The sequence below is a fragment of the Watersipora subatra genome, chromosome 3, assembly GCF_963576615.1.
Source record: "Watersipora subatra chromosome 3, tzWatSuba1.1, whole genome shotgun sequence".
Lineage (NCBI taxonomy): Eukaryota > Metazoa > Bryozoa > Gymnolaemata > Cheilostomatida > Watersiporidae > Watersipora > Watersipora subatra.
Window position 1 is genome coordinate 2,891,070 of NC_088710.1, and position 20,117 is coordinate 2,911,186.

Genomic DNA, 20,117 nt, shown 5'->3' on the forward strand with positions numbered 1-20,117 from the left:
TAATATTGTGCATAGACTTATCAAACATAATATTGTGCATAGACTTATCAAACATAATATTGTGCATAGACTTATCAAACATAATATTGTGCATAGACTTATCAAACATAATATTGTGCATAGACTTATCAAACAATATTGTGCATAGACTTATCAAACATAATATTGTGCATAGACTTATCAAACATAATGCTGTGCATAGAATTATCAAACATAATGCTGTGCATAGAATTATCAAACATAATACTGTGCATAGACTTATCAAATATAATATTGTGCATAGATGCACTCTACAGAATATTGTACATAGATTGTATTCAACACAGTTCTGCACATAGATGTATTTAAAATAATCTTTTACATACATGCTGATGTATTTGACATAATACTACACATAGATGTACTCGACATAATACTATACATAGATGTACTCGACATAATACTATACATAGATGTACTCGACATAATACTATACATAGATGTACTCGACATAATACTATACATAGATGTACTCGACATATTGCTATACATAGATGTACTCGACATTATACTATACATAGATGTATTCGACATTATACTATACATAGATGTATTCGACATTATACTGTATATATTTTTACATGAATTTGATATATTACTGTATTCTGCCATACGCTGTCAAGCAGCGTTTGGTCAGTTAGTGACCTAAATGACCACTTTGGTAGATCACTAGTCACGAGGAACCACTAATATCTCTCCCTTTGAATGTCGCTGACAGGGACGATATCCTTGTGCTCACAGTTAACCTTTCTAGTAATGAAGAAATGACTCAAAGGTCACAGTCTGCTGCCGTTATGGACAAAAGTAAGCATGTTTCAATCTGAAGAAAGCATCACTAATATTTTATTATCGAGGTCTTGAGGACCGCCCCGAGTGTCCTCAGGCCGGTCCTCAGACAGATCTTTGAAAATATTTTCATACACCTCAAATATTCTATTCATATACCTGTAATACATTGTTCATTTACCACTGACATGCTATACATGTACCTGTGACATGCTATACATGTACCTGTGACATGCTATACATGTACCTGTTATACGTTGTTCATTTACCAGTGCCATGCTATACATATACCTGTGATATGCTGCTCATATACCTGTTATACGTTGTTCATTTACTAGTGCCATTCTATACATGTACTTGTGACATGCTGCTCATATACCTGTTATACACTGTTCATTTACCAGTGACATGCTATACATGTACCTGTGACATGCTGCTCATATACTTGTTATACGTTGTTCATTTACCAGTGCCATACTATACATGTACCTGTGACATGCTGCTCATATACCTGTTATACACTGTTCATTTACCAGTGACATGCTATACATGTACCTGTGACATGCTGCTCATATACTTGTTATACGTTGTTCATTTACTAGTGCCATGCTATACATGTACCTGTGACATGCTGCTCATATACCTGTTATATAGATACAATTCACATCTCTGATCTACTATTCAGCCACATTATAAATTAGGTACTTGTGCCTACACGTACGATACTACGATACGTACGTGCCTACACGTACTTTATGATCACCCCTCGTACAAGCCCTTTTTACATGCCTTGCGTGTCAAATGCTTATCTTCATGTTATTCATCCAGTACTTATTGGCATAATGTGATCAAACACTTTTCTGTTTGCTACTTCTAAATGTGACACTACACCGTTGCAGTTGACATGTGGTCTAGTAGCTACAAGGTCTTGATTGGCTGGCTCTGCTCACTCGTGCCAGATGACATTGAAGCAATCGAACCAGACTTTACACATGTTTACCCTTTTCATGTCGTCGGTATGCAGCAAATGGTGCTAGATGGCAAGCTTCTGCTCGCTGTCGCCGTGGCTGCTGCGGGACTCGTTGATCCAAAGGTTTTACAGGCAATGCGTTTGAATGTCAAGGTCAGTTTATTACTGTTATAGTTCATTAGAATTTTGGTAAGGTGTGACTAACAGTTAAGTGTGGTTGGAGTCACTATTACCAACAATTATAGCACGTTTACATGCTGGGTAACATTACAGTGGTTACTACCACTGTCACTAGTCGTTACTAATGATTAGGGTTGTCGCTAGTGAGTAGAGTCGCTGGTAGTGAGTAGAGTCGTTAGTAGCGAGTAGAGTCGTTAGTAGCGAGTAGAGTCGTTAGTAGCGAGTAGAGTCGTTAGTAGCGAGTAGAGTCGTTAGTAGCGAGTAGAGTCGTTAGTAGCGAGTAGAGTCGTTATTAGCGAGTAGAGTCGTTATTAGCGAGTAGAGTCGTTAGTAGCGAGTAGAGTCGTTAGTAGAGTCGTGAGTAGCGAGTAGTCGTTAGTAGCGAGTAGAGTCGTTAGTAGCGAGTAGAGTCGTTAGTAGCGAGTAGAGTCGTTGGTAGCGAGTAGAGTCGTTGGTAGCGAGTAGAGTCGTTGGTAGCGAGTAGAGTCGTTGGTAGCGAGTAGAGTCGTTGGTAGCGAGTAGAGTCGTTGGTAGCGAGTAGAGTCGTTGGTAGCGAGTAGAGTCGTTGGTAGCGAGTAGAGTCGTTGGTAGCGAGTAGAGTCGTTGGTAGCGAGTAGAGTCGTTGGTAGCGAGTAGAGTCGTTGGTAGCGAGTAGAGTCGTTGGTAGCGAGTAGAGTCGTTGGTAGCGAGTAGAGTCGTTGGTAGCGAGTAGAGTCGTTGGTAGCGAGTAGAGTCGTTGGTAGCGAGTAGAGTCGTTGGTAGCGAGTAGAGTCGTTGGTAGCGAGTAGAGTCGTTGGTAGCGAGTAGAGTCGTTGGTAGCGAGTAGAGTCGTTGGTAGCGAGTAGAGTCGTTGGTAGCGAGTAGAGTCGTTGGTAGCGAGTAGAGTCGTTGGTAGCGAGTAGAGTCGTTGGTAGCGAGTAGAGTCGTTGGTAGCGAGTAGAGTCGTTGGTAGCGAGTAGAGTCGTTGGTAGCGAGTAGAGTCGTTGGTAGCGAGTAGAGTCGTTGGTAGCGAGCAGAGTCGTTGGTAGCGAGCAGAGTCGTTGGTAACGAGCAGAGTCCTTGGTAGCGAGCAGAGTCCTTGGTAGCGAGCAGAGTCCTTAGTAGCGAGTAGAGTCCTTAGTAGCGAGTAAAGCGACAATCAGGAATTACAGAATCTATGAGCATATGCAGTGCAGTCATTACCTATGCAGCCCTATTTCACTGGTTGCAGTCAAGTAGCTTATGAAACCTTCCGAACTTTTGATGTTCTGTTGTCATCATATGCAACACTTTCATACATATACTTACTTCCGTACACAACTGTAGCACAAATACGGTGTAAGTTCTTCTGAGGTTGACCTCGCTTTTGCTGGATGTACAGGGTTTACCCTTGTTTTATTCTAGTTCTACCTGTAATGCTGCCAACGTCAACCTAATATTGCATAAGCATTTCTAATCTATGGCAGGCATACAAGAAAGAAGGGAACTCCTTGTTTGCACGCTACACGCAGAAGTTCTTGTCTTTAACAAACTTAGTAGATGTTAATCCGTGGTTGAGTGACTGGTCTTCAAGCCCTGTCAAGTCTGCTGCACCCAATTCCCAGTATGCGTACACAGCACACAATGTTCAGATTTCCAGCAAGCCCATGTCAACCTACATGCAGGTAACTAGTCGCTCCTGCCGTGTGAAGCAGCATTACTACAGGGTCTTGTATTCTACCATTCTACATTTTTGTGAATCTTAGAGACTTTGAAAGTTTACTTGATATTTCCGTAAAACATATCATCACAGGTGCAGACAAATCCTGACAGTGTAAAACAATATTTTGGTGATGAGATCGGGTTCCACTGGCAGACAGTGCACAACGAAGAGCAGAGCTACTATAGTGATGATGAGCCAAAGGTTAGTAAATGGCTATATTCATGGTTAAATGGTTCCAACTAAGGCTCATAAAGGGGTTGTCAAACCTTGCCTATCATTGAAATCTTTTGCATTTATTTACCGATTTTAATCTCCTAAAAATGCTCCTTGACAACAAAATGCGCTCCAAGAGCTGATGGAAAGCTTTATTTGTGTGTGTTATACCTTTTTCAAGCTACATTCCTTTGAATATCACTTTTAGCTATTGATGTGAGTATATTTGAATAAAAACACACTGAACAGGGCCTGGAGATGGACGTGGGAGAAATAATGCTTTCACTGACCTCGTTAGTATGGCTTTAAGGGGCAATGTGTCTTTGGTATGATAACATATTGCCTTGGAGGAGTCTTGCAGGATGTTATTGTTCTATACGGCCAGTCTTATAGGATGAGTAAGAGTGGCCATGTATATATACGGCCAGTCTTACTATGTGGCTGTATATATATGGCCGACTATCATACATTAAGAAAGGGATTTGCACTAATAAATCTCCTTGACAACAAAAAGCCATCAGTGCTTTTTTTATTTTGGTCGACTCTCTGGCTTTAGTGTTGAGTAATTTTTATTTGGGTTTGAATCAGGGTTGATCTCGTGGTCCAAACTCAAATAAAAGTTACTATAAAACCACCCAAACGGTTCATGGACTCATTGCCCAAGACAGCGGTTGGTGGACTCGTTGCCAAAGGCAATGGCTTCACGAATGTTCGATTGTCAATACAGCATCTTAAAGGTTACTGTGCCAAGTAACTAGATTCAGTTTCCAGTAAGCTTCAATTATACATTAAATCTTATCATGTCTATGCATATGCAACACGTTGTTGATTTTTAAAACATATTTTGCTGAGCTTGCCACAAAACTTGTGAAGTTTGAAAACCGAATTTCAAAAACATCTAAAAGCATATTAAACACCGTTTGGGGCTCTTTTAAAAATTAAACATAGTAGAAGAGACAACCACTTGTCAGATATTATGTAACATCGAAAAAACCTTAATAATTTCACCTGAAAAATAGCCTGCATATGTTAGAAACGGTTCACAATATTATTCAACACCCTTTATCAGGTTTGGTCGCCGTAACAGAGCTAATGTATAGCATTTGTGAGGCTCTAGTGTTCTTCCAGACATAAAACTGTTACATGAGAAAAGCTTGCTCAACTAATAATGACAGGTTCCATCAGGCATTGACATGTGCTGACAAGTACATGGCGTGTCTCGTAGAAACCGTATAAAGCTTTTTCTTTCCTTCGAGAAATAACAGCCAGGAGTTGGTTCCGCAGGAAAGAGGTGATTCTAGCTGTTGCTACCCGACTACCATTACATGTTGCTAATCTGTGTTATGCAGTTAGACCTGCTTCCTGTTGTTAGCTTACACATGATGAGCTTGTGGAGACAACTATGGTGCTGCTTACCAGACCGCTGTACGTAAAAGCCATGCTAGTCGTGACTGTATTGACCCGAATGTATGCAGAAAATTTGGAGATTGCAGGAATCCGACTCGCTTGCTTTCCAGCCGTGCATCCAGGTATTCTATGTGACTTCAGTGTGCCTGGTCATCCAGGTGTCTTATGTGTTTTCAGTGTGCCTGGTCATCCAGGTGTCTTATGTATCTTCAGAGTGCCTGGTCATCCAGGTGTCTTATGTGGCTTCATTGTGCCTGGTCATCCAGGTGTCTTATGTGTCTTCAGTGTGCCTGGTATTGCTTATTGAATAAGTAAAATTTAAAGACAATATCTCGCTTTAAAATAAACATAATTGAAAAAAAATGGAAGCTATTTGAGCAATTTGCTCCAAAAAAATATTAACAAGGAAAAGATGGAGACTTTTTTCAACCTGCAGATATATTTACGTTAACAAAACATGTGATGGCTTTTGCGTATAGGACACATGATGAATGGTGTTTTTAGGTGTTCCATGGCAAGATTTTATTTTGTATTTTACAGGTACTAAAAAAAATGGTCCCTTTCTAGCTGTGGCTCTACGCGGCACAGAAGCATTCACACGATGGATGCAACAAATGGGTCCAGCAGATCCTGAACTTGCAAAAAAGGTTGATCAAACCTGTTTGATGGCTCACTTGGGCGGTGAGTTTTACTAAAATCTTTTTGACTAGATACTGTCACTTTGTAGCAATTATCTGCTGCTCTTACTTTGGTCCTGCTGTACTACCACTACCATTACTATTACTAAGACTAGTACTAGTATTACAAGCACTGCTACTACTATTACTATTACTAATACTACTACTGCAGGGGTTCCCAACCTTTTTCATTCTGTTCCCCCTTTTGCCTTTTCATAAATTTGATTCCGATTCTCCCACACTTTTAACTCACATGATTAAAAACATATTATATTCCCATTTTATTGTACTTATCTAAACATATAACAAAATATTGTTAATTTTTATACAGCATGCATACAACACACAACAATACAGGACCTTTGGCATGGCGGTGAATTGGTTTATGACTATGTTAACCTACTATCCAATCAAAATCTGGATGAATGTGTTCACATATATCTAGGTTCTGACTAGTAGCTCATTATTAGCAACTAATGTTATAGATAAAACCAAAATGTTAAATGAGGGAACCCAAACTCAAACGGCACTGCAGGACATAAATTAAAAATTTAACAAATGAGACACCTCTTTGTTCCCCCTTGTACATTCAAGATTTCTCCTTAGCGGGATTCTTCTCTGGTTGGGAACCCCTGTGCTACTGCTACTACTAGTATTATTAATAATATTACTAGTACTATTACTGGTGCTAATACTACTGTTTGTGGTAATACTACAGTTACTACTACTACTACTGGTAGTTCTATCATTACTAATGCACACTGTTCAGTTGCTACGATACGTAAGGCTTACTTTACTGTTAAACAGGGACAGATAAAGATCACATTACTTTGTTCACTCCGAGAACTCGTCCAGGCGTAGACGAACATTTGGGTCGATGGTTTGGTGGGAGGTTCTCTTCAGACGCTGAAAAGCTGATAAGAGGCAAAGAGTTAGCTCGTCTAAAAAAGACATCATCTTGTAGCCCTTTAGAGAGTTTGGACGGGCTAGGGAGGTGTGTAGCTTGCATGACTAGCTTTGTCAATTGATCTCTAATGTTTTCAGACACCAGAATTGTCACAGCTGTTCAGTTCTGTTTTGCTGCCGTAAACCGTTTCAAATTTAATTGAAAGCATCATTTGTAGCCGTAGGAAAACGGTTTGCTAACTGTCCTCAACTGTTTATTTTATTTTCATGCTGAGGCTTGTAGGATTTACAATATTGTCAGTGTGTTTTGGGTCCAATATTTTTACATTTGTTTGGTTCTGTTGCAGAGCTGCACCTGTAGCATTGCTGTCAGCCACAACAACAGCAGACTGTTTTGTAGTCATATCGACAATATTTCCTGTTAAATTCATTGGACTTGTCTTTGGCAAGGCCCAACGTCGCGGTTTTAGCATTCGAGGCGCAAGGAGGCGTCACCTGAACCAAAAACAAGTGTCGGCCTTAGGTGGGTGTTTTATATGAATGAAGGCTAATACGGTCTACATTGTTTATGTACAACATAGAAGCTATGGCAATGAATGCAGCTTCTATGATTACTATATTAGTAATTAGTACTTGATGACATTACTAGATTGTATTTTACATCACTGAGAAATCACAAACTCAAATCACAGACTTTTTCTTTTCTTCTGATTATTTCTTACTGATTTTAATCTTGAAACATCCGATCAGTCGCATCAGCTAAATAACAAAAAATTTCAAACAATAGAAAAATGTCTGATGTTTTCTGATATTATCTTTCAAAGTTTGACGTGAGTGACACTCTAGAAGGTTATTTACATATAAGCAGTACACACTGAGACATCTATTTCATAACTTCGTAAGGTGATCATTGTATTCAAAGTACACTATGTATTACCAGCTGCATTTAGTGCTGCACGATAACACGATATAATTCGATATGACGATATATTTCAGTGGACGATTTTATATTTGGCCAGCTGTCAAATCGATATGAATATCGAAGCCGATATTTTATCGAAATATCGGCAGATTTTATTTTGCAAAAATGGAGTTGTCTATTCTCTTTATTGTAACGAGGTGACAACACCTATTTTCAACCGGTATTAACCAATATTCTCTCATATCGTTCATGTTAAAGCCTAACACTATATATCGAAAGAAGACAACTCCAATGTTCGATATTTTTCAATATTCGACATATTTTGAGACCAAATAATCGAATGTACATGCAACGATATCGTGCAGCACTAGTTGCATTACTCCTCGTGCATGTCTAGCCTTACCACTACTTTGTAGGGATCAGCTCTGACTCCGCACACTTCTATTTACCAACATCAGATGTCTCACACTGCTCTCAAAAACGGTTAAACTCGCCAGCTGACATATTCAATGGTAAAGAATAGATCTCATTTATCACTTGTCCCTATGAAGCTATGAGTATAATTGGTGTCTATGGCATAGCTCTGGGTATAGTTTTATGCAAAGTCAAGTCACTTTAGGGTGTTTGTCTGTGTGTCTGTTTATGTGTGTATGTTCGTGTGTCTGTTCAGGTGTCTGTCTGTTTGTTTGTCCGTGTTTATGTGTGTCTGTCCGGGTTTTGTCAGTGTGTCTGTCGAGATGAAAGTTTTGTTCTATACAAACTTTCACTCTGCCATCATTTTTGACGGAGATAATCTATCTAATTGAAGTTGAGCCGAGATGCTTCTTAGGCAAAAAACTGCTGCAACTTTGTCGCAATGCTAATGAATTGTGTTTTTATGTGTATATTTTTTAAAAACAAATTACGTTATGTATTATGAGAGTTGTCAATACGGAGAACTTTTTTAATTTGCCCCTAATTAACCTTGACCTAGCTAGAGCAGAGTCAATAAGACAAGATGTTCAGAGTAAATCAGATATTAAAGTGCGGGCTTGCGATCTTTTGTAAAATAAAATAAACAGCTTCAATTTTTTTTATTGATAATTTTGCTATTCAGTTCTGCACTATACCAAGATAAAAGAAACGGTTTTAGCTATTTTCTTTGTTAATGAGAATAAATAGTAGTTACGAAAGTAAAGCGCTTTATTAGCCATTTTACCATTACCATCGTCTGTTTACCATTTATGATTTTGCGCTCTTTAAATCTATGACAAAACTTTATAATAGAGATAAATTATAGATGAAAAGTAAGATAATTACATATTAGTAACAATAGTTGTAATTGATTCTTGGTAAGGACGTTCTCAGCCATGACAGACGATGCAGCTGTCTTTGAGCATAGGTCAGAAAATAATTCCAGCAACTCTTTGTACACGTAGTAGCTCAAATTGTAATGAACATGGCTAAAGATTTTAACAGACCTGCCTACTTAATGTGAGGAGCAGACCTGCCTACTTAATGAAAGGAGTTGTTTAGATTATCTTTAAACTCGAAAGCTTTCCAATTGAATTTCTGTTTAGAGTTCAGTTTAAAGTTCGGTTGCAGTTTCTGTTTCTACCTTTAATGTTTGTGTGAGTTTCAACTGCTTCATGATAAAGTACTGCATGTTCAAATTGTCATTTAGTCAATAATATTACTCTGACAACATTAAATAAATAATAAAAAGAGGCAATTCATTCTTACGCACATCAGCAGTTTTTAGCAACAAGCAGACTCAATGAGACTAAAATTTAGTGTTTAGACTAAAATCATGGTTAGTCTTTAGGATTAGGCTAATTTAACACCATTTATTTAAATACTTACAAAATTTTTGTATTCGTTTAGGTTGTCTTCTCGATGTTAGGACAACTCCTTAATAACTGTGTAAATTGTTCCAGCAGTGTGATGCTTCAATTTGCAACTCATTATTATTAAGGCCGTCAATTGAATCATGTCATCAGTGAAGATTAATACAAACTCTTTTCTTCCATGTGAAACGCTATAGGTTATAAAAATATCTTCTTACTGTACATCTGATACTAATACTCTAACATTTAATAACACTTACTAGCAGGTTATTATATAAAGATTATGTAAACATGAGTCATAATTAGTAAATTATATTACATATGCGATACAGTGTAAACTGAGAATATCAAGTCATTTTTGTAACAGGTAGAGAGAAGGTGTGCTACTGTCATCACTGTGTGCCAAGGCCTGTTACTATCATACATTTGAGCAAGGAGAATGTTTCTCACCATACAAGTATGCTGTTGGAGGCTATCATCGTACATGTCATCTTACAAGAACTGCTTGGTAAGTATTGACTCTTGTATAGCAAGTGCCACAATCTTATGTAACTAGTACAATGTACTCATTGGTGAAACATTGAGGCAGGTGGTGCTACAACATTAGTCCATGTGTACAAGTAGTCAATAGCGATGCTGGCACATGCTGTCACATGCTGGTATGTCTACAGTAACTGCAGGTACATCACAGTTAATGTAGACAAATGATAGCAAGTGATGGCACATGATGGCAAGTGGTGGCACATGGAAGTTGGTGTTTGCTAAAATGTTGCCACTGAGGGTTTCATAACCAGTGGTTGCATTTTTAAATAAGAATAATGTTAGATGTCACAACTGGTAAAAGAATTTTGTGGTCAGTATAGACCTGACTACGAATTGTCAAAAGCCATCGTTAAAAATACAAGATTTTACTCAAAAACTACCTGCTGTTCCTGAATAAAAATATGTTTAGATGCTTCCTACCGCAATACTGCTACATTTGACATCGCTCTAAAGGGCAAGTTTTACTTACGTAGTCATAAGACATACATAAGACCTTGACTAGTGACATTATGTATCTTGTAGACATCTGTGCAAATGAGAACACAGATGGGTCACTGTGTAGAAGTAGCTTCCTGCATTTTGCTCCCTTCAGTACAAGTCTGCTCGCTATTCTTGGAAGAGACTTCGCTAAGGTAATGCAGAGTTGATATTCATTCCCTTCCCCGAATGCCTCAATAGTTTTCTTAGCCTTAGTGACTTCATAAAGTTTTCAGGAGCAAGTACATCTAAGTAATTAGATAATGTAGCTCTCTAGTTAGCTGTGTAGTAATTATGGCCTGTCAGAGAATGGCTGGTGTTTGCAGGTACCTGAGGCTGACTCCCCAGCCTCCACTAGCTACATCCCACCCCGCCTTCACAGCAACTCGGAGCTGGAGCAGATTTCACTTGTTGCGTTTATTGGCAACAATGTTATAAACTCAGCCTTTTCTGATCTCTGTAAGTCACTTAATGCTGGTTAGGTAGCTCTATGGCTCTAAAGCTTTGGGGATGGTTAAATGTCTTTATGCTAGAGTTTTAACAAAGTCATATTAGCCACATCCAGGCTTATATTAAGTAGAAAATTTGCATACAGCTTCAACTTTGATTACCAAATAATAAAGATTTTAGACATCTCATTACACAAGAGAAACTCTCACTCTGAAAAGTCAAGATCAAATTGAATAATTACTAGCTGGTTTGAACAAACAGAAGCTCAATTTGCAATGGTAAAATACCACATAATTGTGTCCACTTTTCTAATAGCAATTAGAATAAAAGAGAAGACGATTCATACTGCTGTGCAGGTAGCCGCCTAGTAATGCGCAACTGTTCGTACGATATTTTGGGACTTCTACAAAAAGTGTTCACTGGACATTTTATGAATAAATTGTAAATACCTCTAGTGCTTCAATGTTTTTCCTACATGTAGAGTAGATATAGCCGTAGGCATAGCCTGTTTTCTGCAAACATTTTGTTTCAAACAAACGTTTCCTCCCAGCATTTCAGGGTAAGAATAGATAAGGATGTGCTTCCATTATTGTAATTTGAACATTCAGGTAAAAAATGTTGCCTAAATTTTGTCTCTATGATGAGGAGTTTGATGCTTGGCATTCAGAGGCGGGTCCATCTGTGAGCAAGTCATTCGGAGGCGGGTCCATCTGTGAGCAAGTCATATAAGTTTGTTCTATACTCAACAATGCAGGTAATCTGCAAGAGCCCAAACAAGATTCAGATGAAAACCAAGAAGCTTCAGCAAAAGAGTCTGGTCTAGAATTGCTTGGAATTAAATGGCTGCCATCTCTCAATACTTCGCAGGCACGGGAGATAACTCCATATGAGGTAGCTCAATTCACACATAGATCAAGCTACGATTTGAATACAAAATATTCGATATACAAAAGTAATTTTACAAATAGTTTGTTATTGATAGTTGGATGTGCTGTACTACACTCATTATTAGTTAGCGGGCAACTGGGGCTATAGTGCATTGCATTGTGGGAGTGGAAATGCTGCTAAATGAATATTCACGTGGAGTTCGTGTTACTGACATAAGTTGCAGCTAATCATTGTGTCATTTAGTAGTCTGTCGTATTTGCTCATTTACTAGCTCTTTGGCCTACAGCCGATGCACTCAGAAATTTCATATACTGTAGGTTGGCCAGTCGGACTGGAAGAAAAGTATAAAAGTTTTGACAGGCAAACCAACCCTAGTTATGATGCTGCGAGGGGTCAACTGCACAAGCAGAATAAAGGAAGTAGTGTACAGTGAGAAGAAAGTAATGAATCGACAAGTTAGTTTTGTAACTTTGTAACTTTATTACATATTTTTTGGGATTTGAGACAAATAATAGGTTCCCTTTTACCTATAGGTATTAGTATGGTATTTGTTGATCATAACAGAATACCATGGGAAGCAGATATGTTATACATGTAAATACTATGAAGTAAACTCTTGGATGTTAAAAGTATAAATATCAAAGTTAGCTGTAGTTCTTAGATATTATGTCCTTGACACATTAAATGCATGTCTACTAACAACAAAATCAATGTTTCAAGAAATAGTTACAATCCAGTTTTTTATCCTTCTTCGTAGTTGCCTTCTCTCGAAATAATAGTGACCAATACTCCAGAGTTGACCTACCGTCTAGCCACCCTCTTTTTCTTTGACCGAGAGCTATTCGCTGACTATGAAAGTCGACCAAATACAAAGTACCTACCTCCAATGAGAACCTCAGCTAAACTGGCTCCTGACTGCTGGGAAGAAGATAGGCAAGTGATAGAACCACTTTGTCAGAATATCACTGGATCCTGCAAATGGCAGAAGTATATGAGCATGCAGTAGGCTCTCTTGTAATTTTAAATCATCAACTTTGTGCAAATCATCAGCGCTCCTGCGCTAAGGTAAAAGTGGTTTTTCACAACCAATAGCAGGTAGCCATTGATTTTAGCAACTCCATATTTTCTTTTTATTAGTATTGTAGTTGACTATTTTTCCTATATGTACTTTGGTTCAATAATGTTATGTTTAAAAAAATATTAATTTGTTATTAACTACTTTAAAGATAATTGTATTGGTCAATGTCAGAGGTAAACAACTCCCACATTACATACTACTGACGTAATTGATCGAGTCCTTTGTCAACTTGTATTGTGATTGTGTTCAAGATATTTGAATGCAAAATTTGCAATTGGCAAATACATTAAGTAAATATCATTTTATGAGTAAATTTGTAGAACAATCTCATAGATATAATGGCGTTGCTGTCATGCATTTTTCCATCGGCTGTCGGTAAACAATCTCAACACTGTTCTGTAGTGCAACAACAAAAACAAGAAAGCAGAGAGCCAACAAAAGTGCCAAATCTTCTCCTTGCACTCCTCCACTCTCTCTTCCACCCAGAGAAGATGAATCAATATTTAAGACCATGTTGATGGGTCCGAGACCTTTGGTTACTCTGCTCACAGTGAAACCAGGTCTACTGGGCAGGCACAAGCTCCATCGAATCCTCTTTCACATCCTACAAGAGAAGTTCTCCATCGTTGGCCTGCGACTTCTTGTTCTTACAGAGCTGGAGGCTGCCTGTCTGCAGTCCTCTGTCACCAAACAGGTGGGAGACCAGTGCAACACGATTTGTGCATGCCAACCTTACTATCAGAGATCACAGCTGATCATTTCTGTCAGTTAGTTTAAGGTGATCCTAGTTAGGGTGGTCCTAGTTAGGGTGGTCCTAGTTAGGGTGGTCTTAGTTAGGGTGGTCCTAATTAGGGTGGTCTTAGTTAGGGTGGTCCTAGTTAGGGTGGTCCTAGTTAGGGTGGTCCTAGTTAGGGTGGTCCTAGTTAGTGCTGCATTTGTATCCCACTCAAAGAAATGTTAGTGTGTAAAGCTACACTTATGTTTGTATTACTAAAGGTCTATAATTGGCCATAATTAAGACATTCTAGACTTGTCTTGCTTCATATGCTAGTCACCAAGTAGGAGTTATCAGCACTATCATAAGTTGCTACTTTCTGCTAAAGTTAACAAATTAGTTGACGCGTTTAGTTATTCCTCGATTTCTCTAACTTGCGACTAGTATAATATGCCTTGTGTCTGCAGGATGAGAAGCTATTACAAAAGAATATTCAGCACATGACATCAGGGCCAAGCATGTTGATTGCCCTACAGAGGGAAAATGCCATTAAGAAACTTGAGGATATGCTTGGACCTGATGACCCTGCGGAGGCCAAGGCTGTCAGTCCTTTCTGTCTCAGAGGATTTTATGGCACTGATCTCCCCAACAATGGTCTCTATTGTAAGTATTGCTTTACCAATAACCTTTGCTTCTACCATTAGTTATTATTGGCTTGAGGGGGAGATGTCAAAGACATTTATCCCGAGAAAGCCATGAATGTTTACAGAAGGCTCAAAAGTAAATAAATAAATCACGCTGTCAAAAGCTAAACATTCAAACATTCAAAATAGGATGACAGTTGTAAGACAAAAAACAATACCTTAGTCTGGGCTCCTCTGAAGGCGGCAAATAATCCTTTAGTCTACACTCTCGTTGAATAAAATTGAACCTTTCAGCCATGGTTCTTGTTAGATAAAATGAATCCCTTAACCTATGCTCTTGTTAGATTAAATTAAAACCCTTAGCCTGGGCTCTTCTAAATAAATCCAAAATATAAAAGTTTTTCTTTATTTTGGAAATGAATTGATTAGAATTGAAGCAATTGCATAACAGACAACAGAAACAAACAATAAAAGGTAAAACGATGAGTTCTTTTAAACCCATCAGTAGTTTTACTGCAAGAGGTGGAGTTATTCCTGGCTTTAATGCTGCAAGGGGTTGTCTGTTCACAAGTATTAGATTAGACAAATCTAATGGACTCAAATGGGCACTGTAAACAACACAGACGCCCCTGTTCCAGTAATATGTGTCTGTTGTGAGCGGCTGATACACGCTGATGTCCGAGTATAACTGTTATCTATCCAGATGGTGACGCTTATATTTGAGTGCAGTTGTGTATATCTAAATGCAGATGTGTTTATCTAGGTGTAAATGTGTTTATCTCAGTGTAGATGTGTATATTTAGGTGTAGGTGTGTATATTTAGGTGTAGAATTGTACACCTTAGTGTAGATGTGGAAATCTAAGTGTAAATGTGTATATCTATGTGTAAATGTGTAAATTTAAGTTTAGATGCATATATCTCAGTGTAGATGCGTATATTTAGGTGTAGGTGTGTATATTTAGGTGCAGATGTGTATATTTAGGTGTAGATGTGTATATTTAGGTGTAAATGTGTATATTTAGGTGTAGGTGTGTATATTTAGGTGCAGATATGTATATTTAGGTGCAGATATGTATATTTAGGTGTAGATGTGTATATTTCAGTGTAAATGTGTATATTTAGGTGCAGATATGTATATTTAGGTGTAGATGTGTATATTTAGGTGTAGGTGTGTATATTTAGGTGCAGGTGTGTATATTTAGGTGCAGATGTGTATATTTAGGTGCAGATGTGTATATTTAGGTGCAGATATGTATATTTAGGTGCAGGTGTGTATATTTAGGTGCAGATGTGTATATTTAGGTGCAGATGTGTATATTTAGGTGTAGATGTGTATATTTAGGTGTAGATGTGTATATTTAGGTGCAGATGTGTATATTTAGGTGCAGATATGTATACTTAGGTGTAGGTGTGTATATTTAGGTGCAGATGTGTATATTTAGGTGCAGATGTGTATATTTAAGTGTAGATGTGTATATTTAGGTGTAGATGTGTATATTTAGGTGCAGATGTGTATATTTAGGTGTAGATGTGTATATTTAGGTGTAGATGTGTATATTTAGGTGCAGATATGTATATTTAGGTGTAGGTGTGTATATTTAGGTGCAGATGTGTATATTTAGGTGCAGATGTGTATATTTAGGTGTAGATGTGTATATTTAGGTGTAGATGTGTATATTTAGGTGCAGATGTGTATATTTAGGTGCAGATGTGTATATTTAGGTGCAGATGTGTATATTTCAGTGTAAATGTGTATATTTAGGTGCAGATATGTATATTTAGGTGTAGATGTGTATATTTAGGTGTAGGTGTGTATATTTAGGTGCAGGTGTGTATATTTAGGTGCAGATGTGTATATTTAGGTGCAGATGTGTATATTTAGGTGCAGATGTGTATATTTAGGTGCAGATATGTATATTTAGGGGTAGATGTGTATATTTAGGTGCAGATGTGTATATTTAGGTGCAGATGTGTATATTTAGGTGTAGGTGTGTATATTTAGGTGCAGATATGTATATTTAGGGGTAGATGTGTATATTTAGGTGCAGATGTGTATATTTAGGTGCAGATGCGTATATTTAGGTGCAGGTGTGTATATTTAGGTGCAGATGTGTATATTTAGGTGTAAATGTGTATATTTAGGTGTAAATGTATAAATCTAAGTATATATTTTCCATGTTTTCAGCAGATGTTCTTAAGTTACCATACATATATTATATCTGTTGAACATGTTGCTGCAGGCAGTACAAGCTACCATCGAGCAGTCTCAGACATCAAGCAGTTTTTCCCAGAAGGCCTTTGCTGCCCTAACACAGCTGATTTGCAAGCTGAAGACATCGCTGCTCCTGGCGTAGACCATATAATTTCTGCCACGAGTCGGCGAGCCAAGGGCCGCTCTGCAATGGACCCTGGTAGGTGCTTTCTATAGCTTTCATCTGTATGCTTGTACTTCAATTCACAAGAAGGCAACTTTTGGGACGTCACATCATACATATCGCATGTCTTTTTCTCTTCATTTGACATTATCTTCCTTTTTAAAAATGCGAACCCATCTGAGAGGTGACCTGCAGAATCATAGCTGAAGATAACCGTATGTGACGTATGCTCAGTGTTTACATGGCTGTGAGTGGATTAGCCCATTTAAAAAAGATTATAGTTTAATCACTCACCTAAATCAGGGTTTGGGTATCTTGTTTTATATATCATTCCAAACTGTTGTCTTTGTTTTATATAGCATTCTAAGCTGTTGTCCTTGTTTTATATAGCATTCCAAGCTGTTGTCCTTGTTTTATATATCATTCCAAACTATTGTCTTTGTTTTATATAGCATTCTAAGCTGTTGTCCTTGTTTTATATAGCATTCCAAGCTGTTGTCCTTGCTTTATATAACATTCCAAGCTGTTGTCTTTGTTATATATAACATTCCAAGCTGTTGTCCCTGTTTGCCATTTATATTTTATTGCTATGGTTCGGCATCTTTCCACGCGTACCACACTTGTTCAGGTTGTTAAATTATTTAATTTCAAGCTGTATTATACTATCGAGTTTTTAGCTTTTGACTGAGTTTTAGTTCTCCATTTAAATGAGTGTATATTTTATAATTGTCTAATTTAAATATTTTAGTGCTTGATTGAAGCAATGATATACAGCAACATATAATGTAGGGGCTGTATATCATTGGTTGAAGCAATGATATACAGCAACATATAATGTAGGGGCTGTATATCATTGATTGAAGCAATGATATACAGCAACATATAATGTAGGGGCTGTATATCATTGGTTGAAGCAATGGTATACAGCAACATATAATGTAGGGGCTGTATATCATTGGTTGAAGCAATGATATACAGCAACATATAATGTAGGGGCTGTATATCATTGGTTGAAGCCAAAACTTTTTACACTAAAAAGTGTGATTTTTGACTCAAAAGCAAATCTTGGAAACAGGAAACAGTATGTCGACATGACAAAGCATACCGAATGTTAAACTGTGTCTGTTTCAGGACTTTATAACTTGAACAGATTGAATGAAGTGAACTGTTTAGTTCTCTTACCTCCTCTTGTTCGACTTGAAGCAAAGTCCTCTAAATTCACAGACATCGTACAATGCCTGCAAACAGCTGAGTGAGTCTATATTAAGAAGGCGCTTTTATCTCCAAGTCTAACCTTGACTTTTTCTAGTCTGTAAACATTGTTTTGCAAGCAAAGCCTTAGCACCTAAACTCATTGAAGCTGAATCGGGTAATGTAAATCATAATGTTACATATCTTGAAGCGGTTCAAACTCGCTGTCTAGTTTGCCTCTGTTTCATTTGATCCAATTCGTTGAAGTTCCTGTCAGGCTGCTGACTGGAATACTGGTAAACATACAACTCTCACCTCATCCGTTGATAATTTGACAAACATTGTTGGCACCACTCATTTGAGTCTCATAGTATAAAAATAATATTTTCATTGAATACTTAAGGTAAATCTCTTTGTACGGTGTAAAATTCACTGATCATGTGGTTTGTCTGAGATATACTTCATTTTCAACCATGAATCTCTCGAATTTGTTTAGAATTTACTGCAAACAGCAGAAAGACCTTTTTGATAACACTACCTGACAACGCAAACACCGTGTCACGCTAATATCTATTGTTGTAGTATACTTCCCGGTAGAGTAACTCAAGTGATCTTACTAAGTTTATGTATTTAACTTTGGCAGGTGTGAGAGTAGTGCAGGCAGGTGTGAGAGTAGTGCAGGCAGGTGTGAGAGTAGTGCAGGCAGGTGTGAGAGTAGTGCAGGCAGGTGTGAGAGTAGTGCAGGCAGGTGTGAGAGTAGTGCAGGCAGGTGTGAGAGTAGTGCAGGCAGGTGTGAGAGTAGTGCAGGCAGGTGTGAGAGTAGTGCAGGCAGGTGTGAGAGTAGTGCAGGCAGGTGTGAGAGTAGAGCAGACAGGTGGCAGGTGTGTGAGTAGTGCAGGCAGGTGGCAGGTTTGAGAGTAGTGCAGGCAGGTGTGAGAGTAGTGCAGGCAGGTGGCAGGTGTGAGAGTAGTGCATGGTCTATGCATAGTAATGACAACCATTCAATAGCATTACCTTGCGCACTTGCTCGGAGGTTGAGATATTGTTTACTCAAACCCAAAGATGTTTGAAACTTGTTTTAAATCATTTTTAAATAATGCAAATAGCAACTAAATCAAGGCATGCCAAGCCATTGCTGCAGGCAATTCAAATCGCATTGTATTACATTTTCAGAGTCCAAGTAATCTAAATAAAAAACTATATGAATCATGTTTGTTTAGAGGCTACATGCATATCTAACTACACCATTCATGGAGTAGATCTAACTACATCTACCATAAAGTGATCCAAGTTCAGCATAAACAGTTATAACTGGGTCATCATCTGTGTTGAAACTTGTGTTCCTGTGTCGATACTTGTGTAACGGTGTCAATACATTTTACTTTTTGCAGAGCGTTGATTGCTGGGGCTCGGATGGTCTGGCTTACGGAGGAGCAAGCACAGCAGTATCTGCATCTTGTAAAAGCTGGCAGCTTTGCACAGGTGCCTGTGCTCACATCGGCACCCATCATTGTACTTGCTGTACAGTGTCACAATGCCATTATTTCTTATAACTACATGATGGAAGAGTGAGTATAAGTCATAGGACAACTAGGCAGAAACAAGTCATAGTTATGTCGACGTTTTGTGCTGAAATATGGAGTTGCTTTCTCCTTCTTTACTCCCAGAGCCTACCAAAATGTATGATGTTGTTTATAATAGGGGGATGAGGAAAATAAACAAGGAAATAGCAGACTACAAGCGATTCATAATGAGCGCAAAGGATGCTAGTATGGTAGGTTGTCTTTCCATGGCTGGTATTCCCAGCCTCTTTAATAATTTAGACACTAGTTGGTAATTTTACAACAACCCTTGCAACATCTTTTATTCCTTACTCAGCCTCCAAACAGGCTTCATCTGTCTGACAATCCATATAATTTAAGGTCAACCTAGAACTGTATTTACTTCTCCGTAAAAAACTTGCTATTTTGAATTCTAGCACTAATGTTATAGGGTATAGAACATTGTGCTATAGCACACAGGCAAACATTAGAGCATACAGGCAAACATTAGAGCAAAAATTCAAAATTGCAAGTTTATTGCCTGTTTGCTATGGCTGTCTGTCTGATACTCATCTCCATATGCCTGCTTGCTTTAGAATTTTATCGA

General features: G+C 38.1%; 1 protein-coding gene across 1 annotated transcript; it reads left to right on the top strand.

The window, feature by feature from the left end:
- Positions 1 to 3,327: 3,327 nt before the first annotated feature.
- LOC137389614 (dynein axonemal assembly factor 8-like) lies at positions 3,328 to 19,573 on the top strand. The gene is made up of 18 exons (XM_068075672.1): positions 3,328 to 3,336; positions 3,421 to 3,618; positions 3,747 to 3,857; positions 5,242 to 5,569; positions 5,817 to 5,957; positions 6,761 to 6,947; positions 7,207 to 7,382; positions 9,975 to 10,115; positions 10,673 to 10,782; positions 10,954 to 11,086; positions 11,832 to 11,968; positions 12,283 to 12,420; positions 12,723 to 12,967; positions 13,446 to 13,737; positions 14,226 to 14,421; positions 16,644 to 16,814; positions 17,910 to 18,025; positions 19,497 to 19,573. The coding sequence occupies exons 1-18, from the start codon at positions 3,328 to 3,330 to the stop codon at positions 19,539 to 19,541; spliced, it is 2,874 nt and encodes a 957-aa protein (XP_067931773.1). The 3' UTR covers positions 19,542 to 19,573.
- Positions 19,574 to 20,117: the final 544 nt, after the last annotated feature.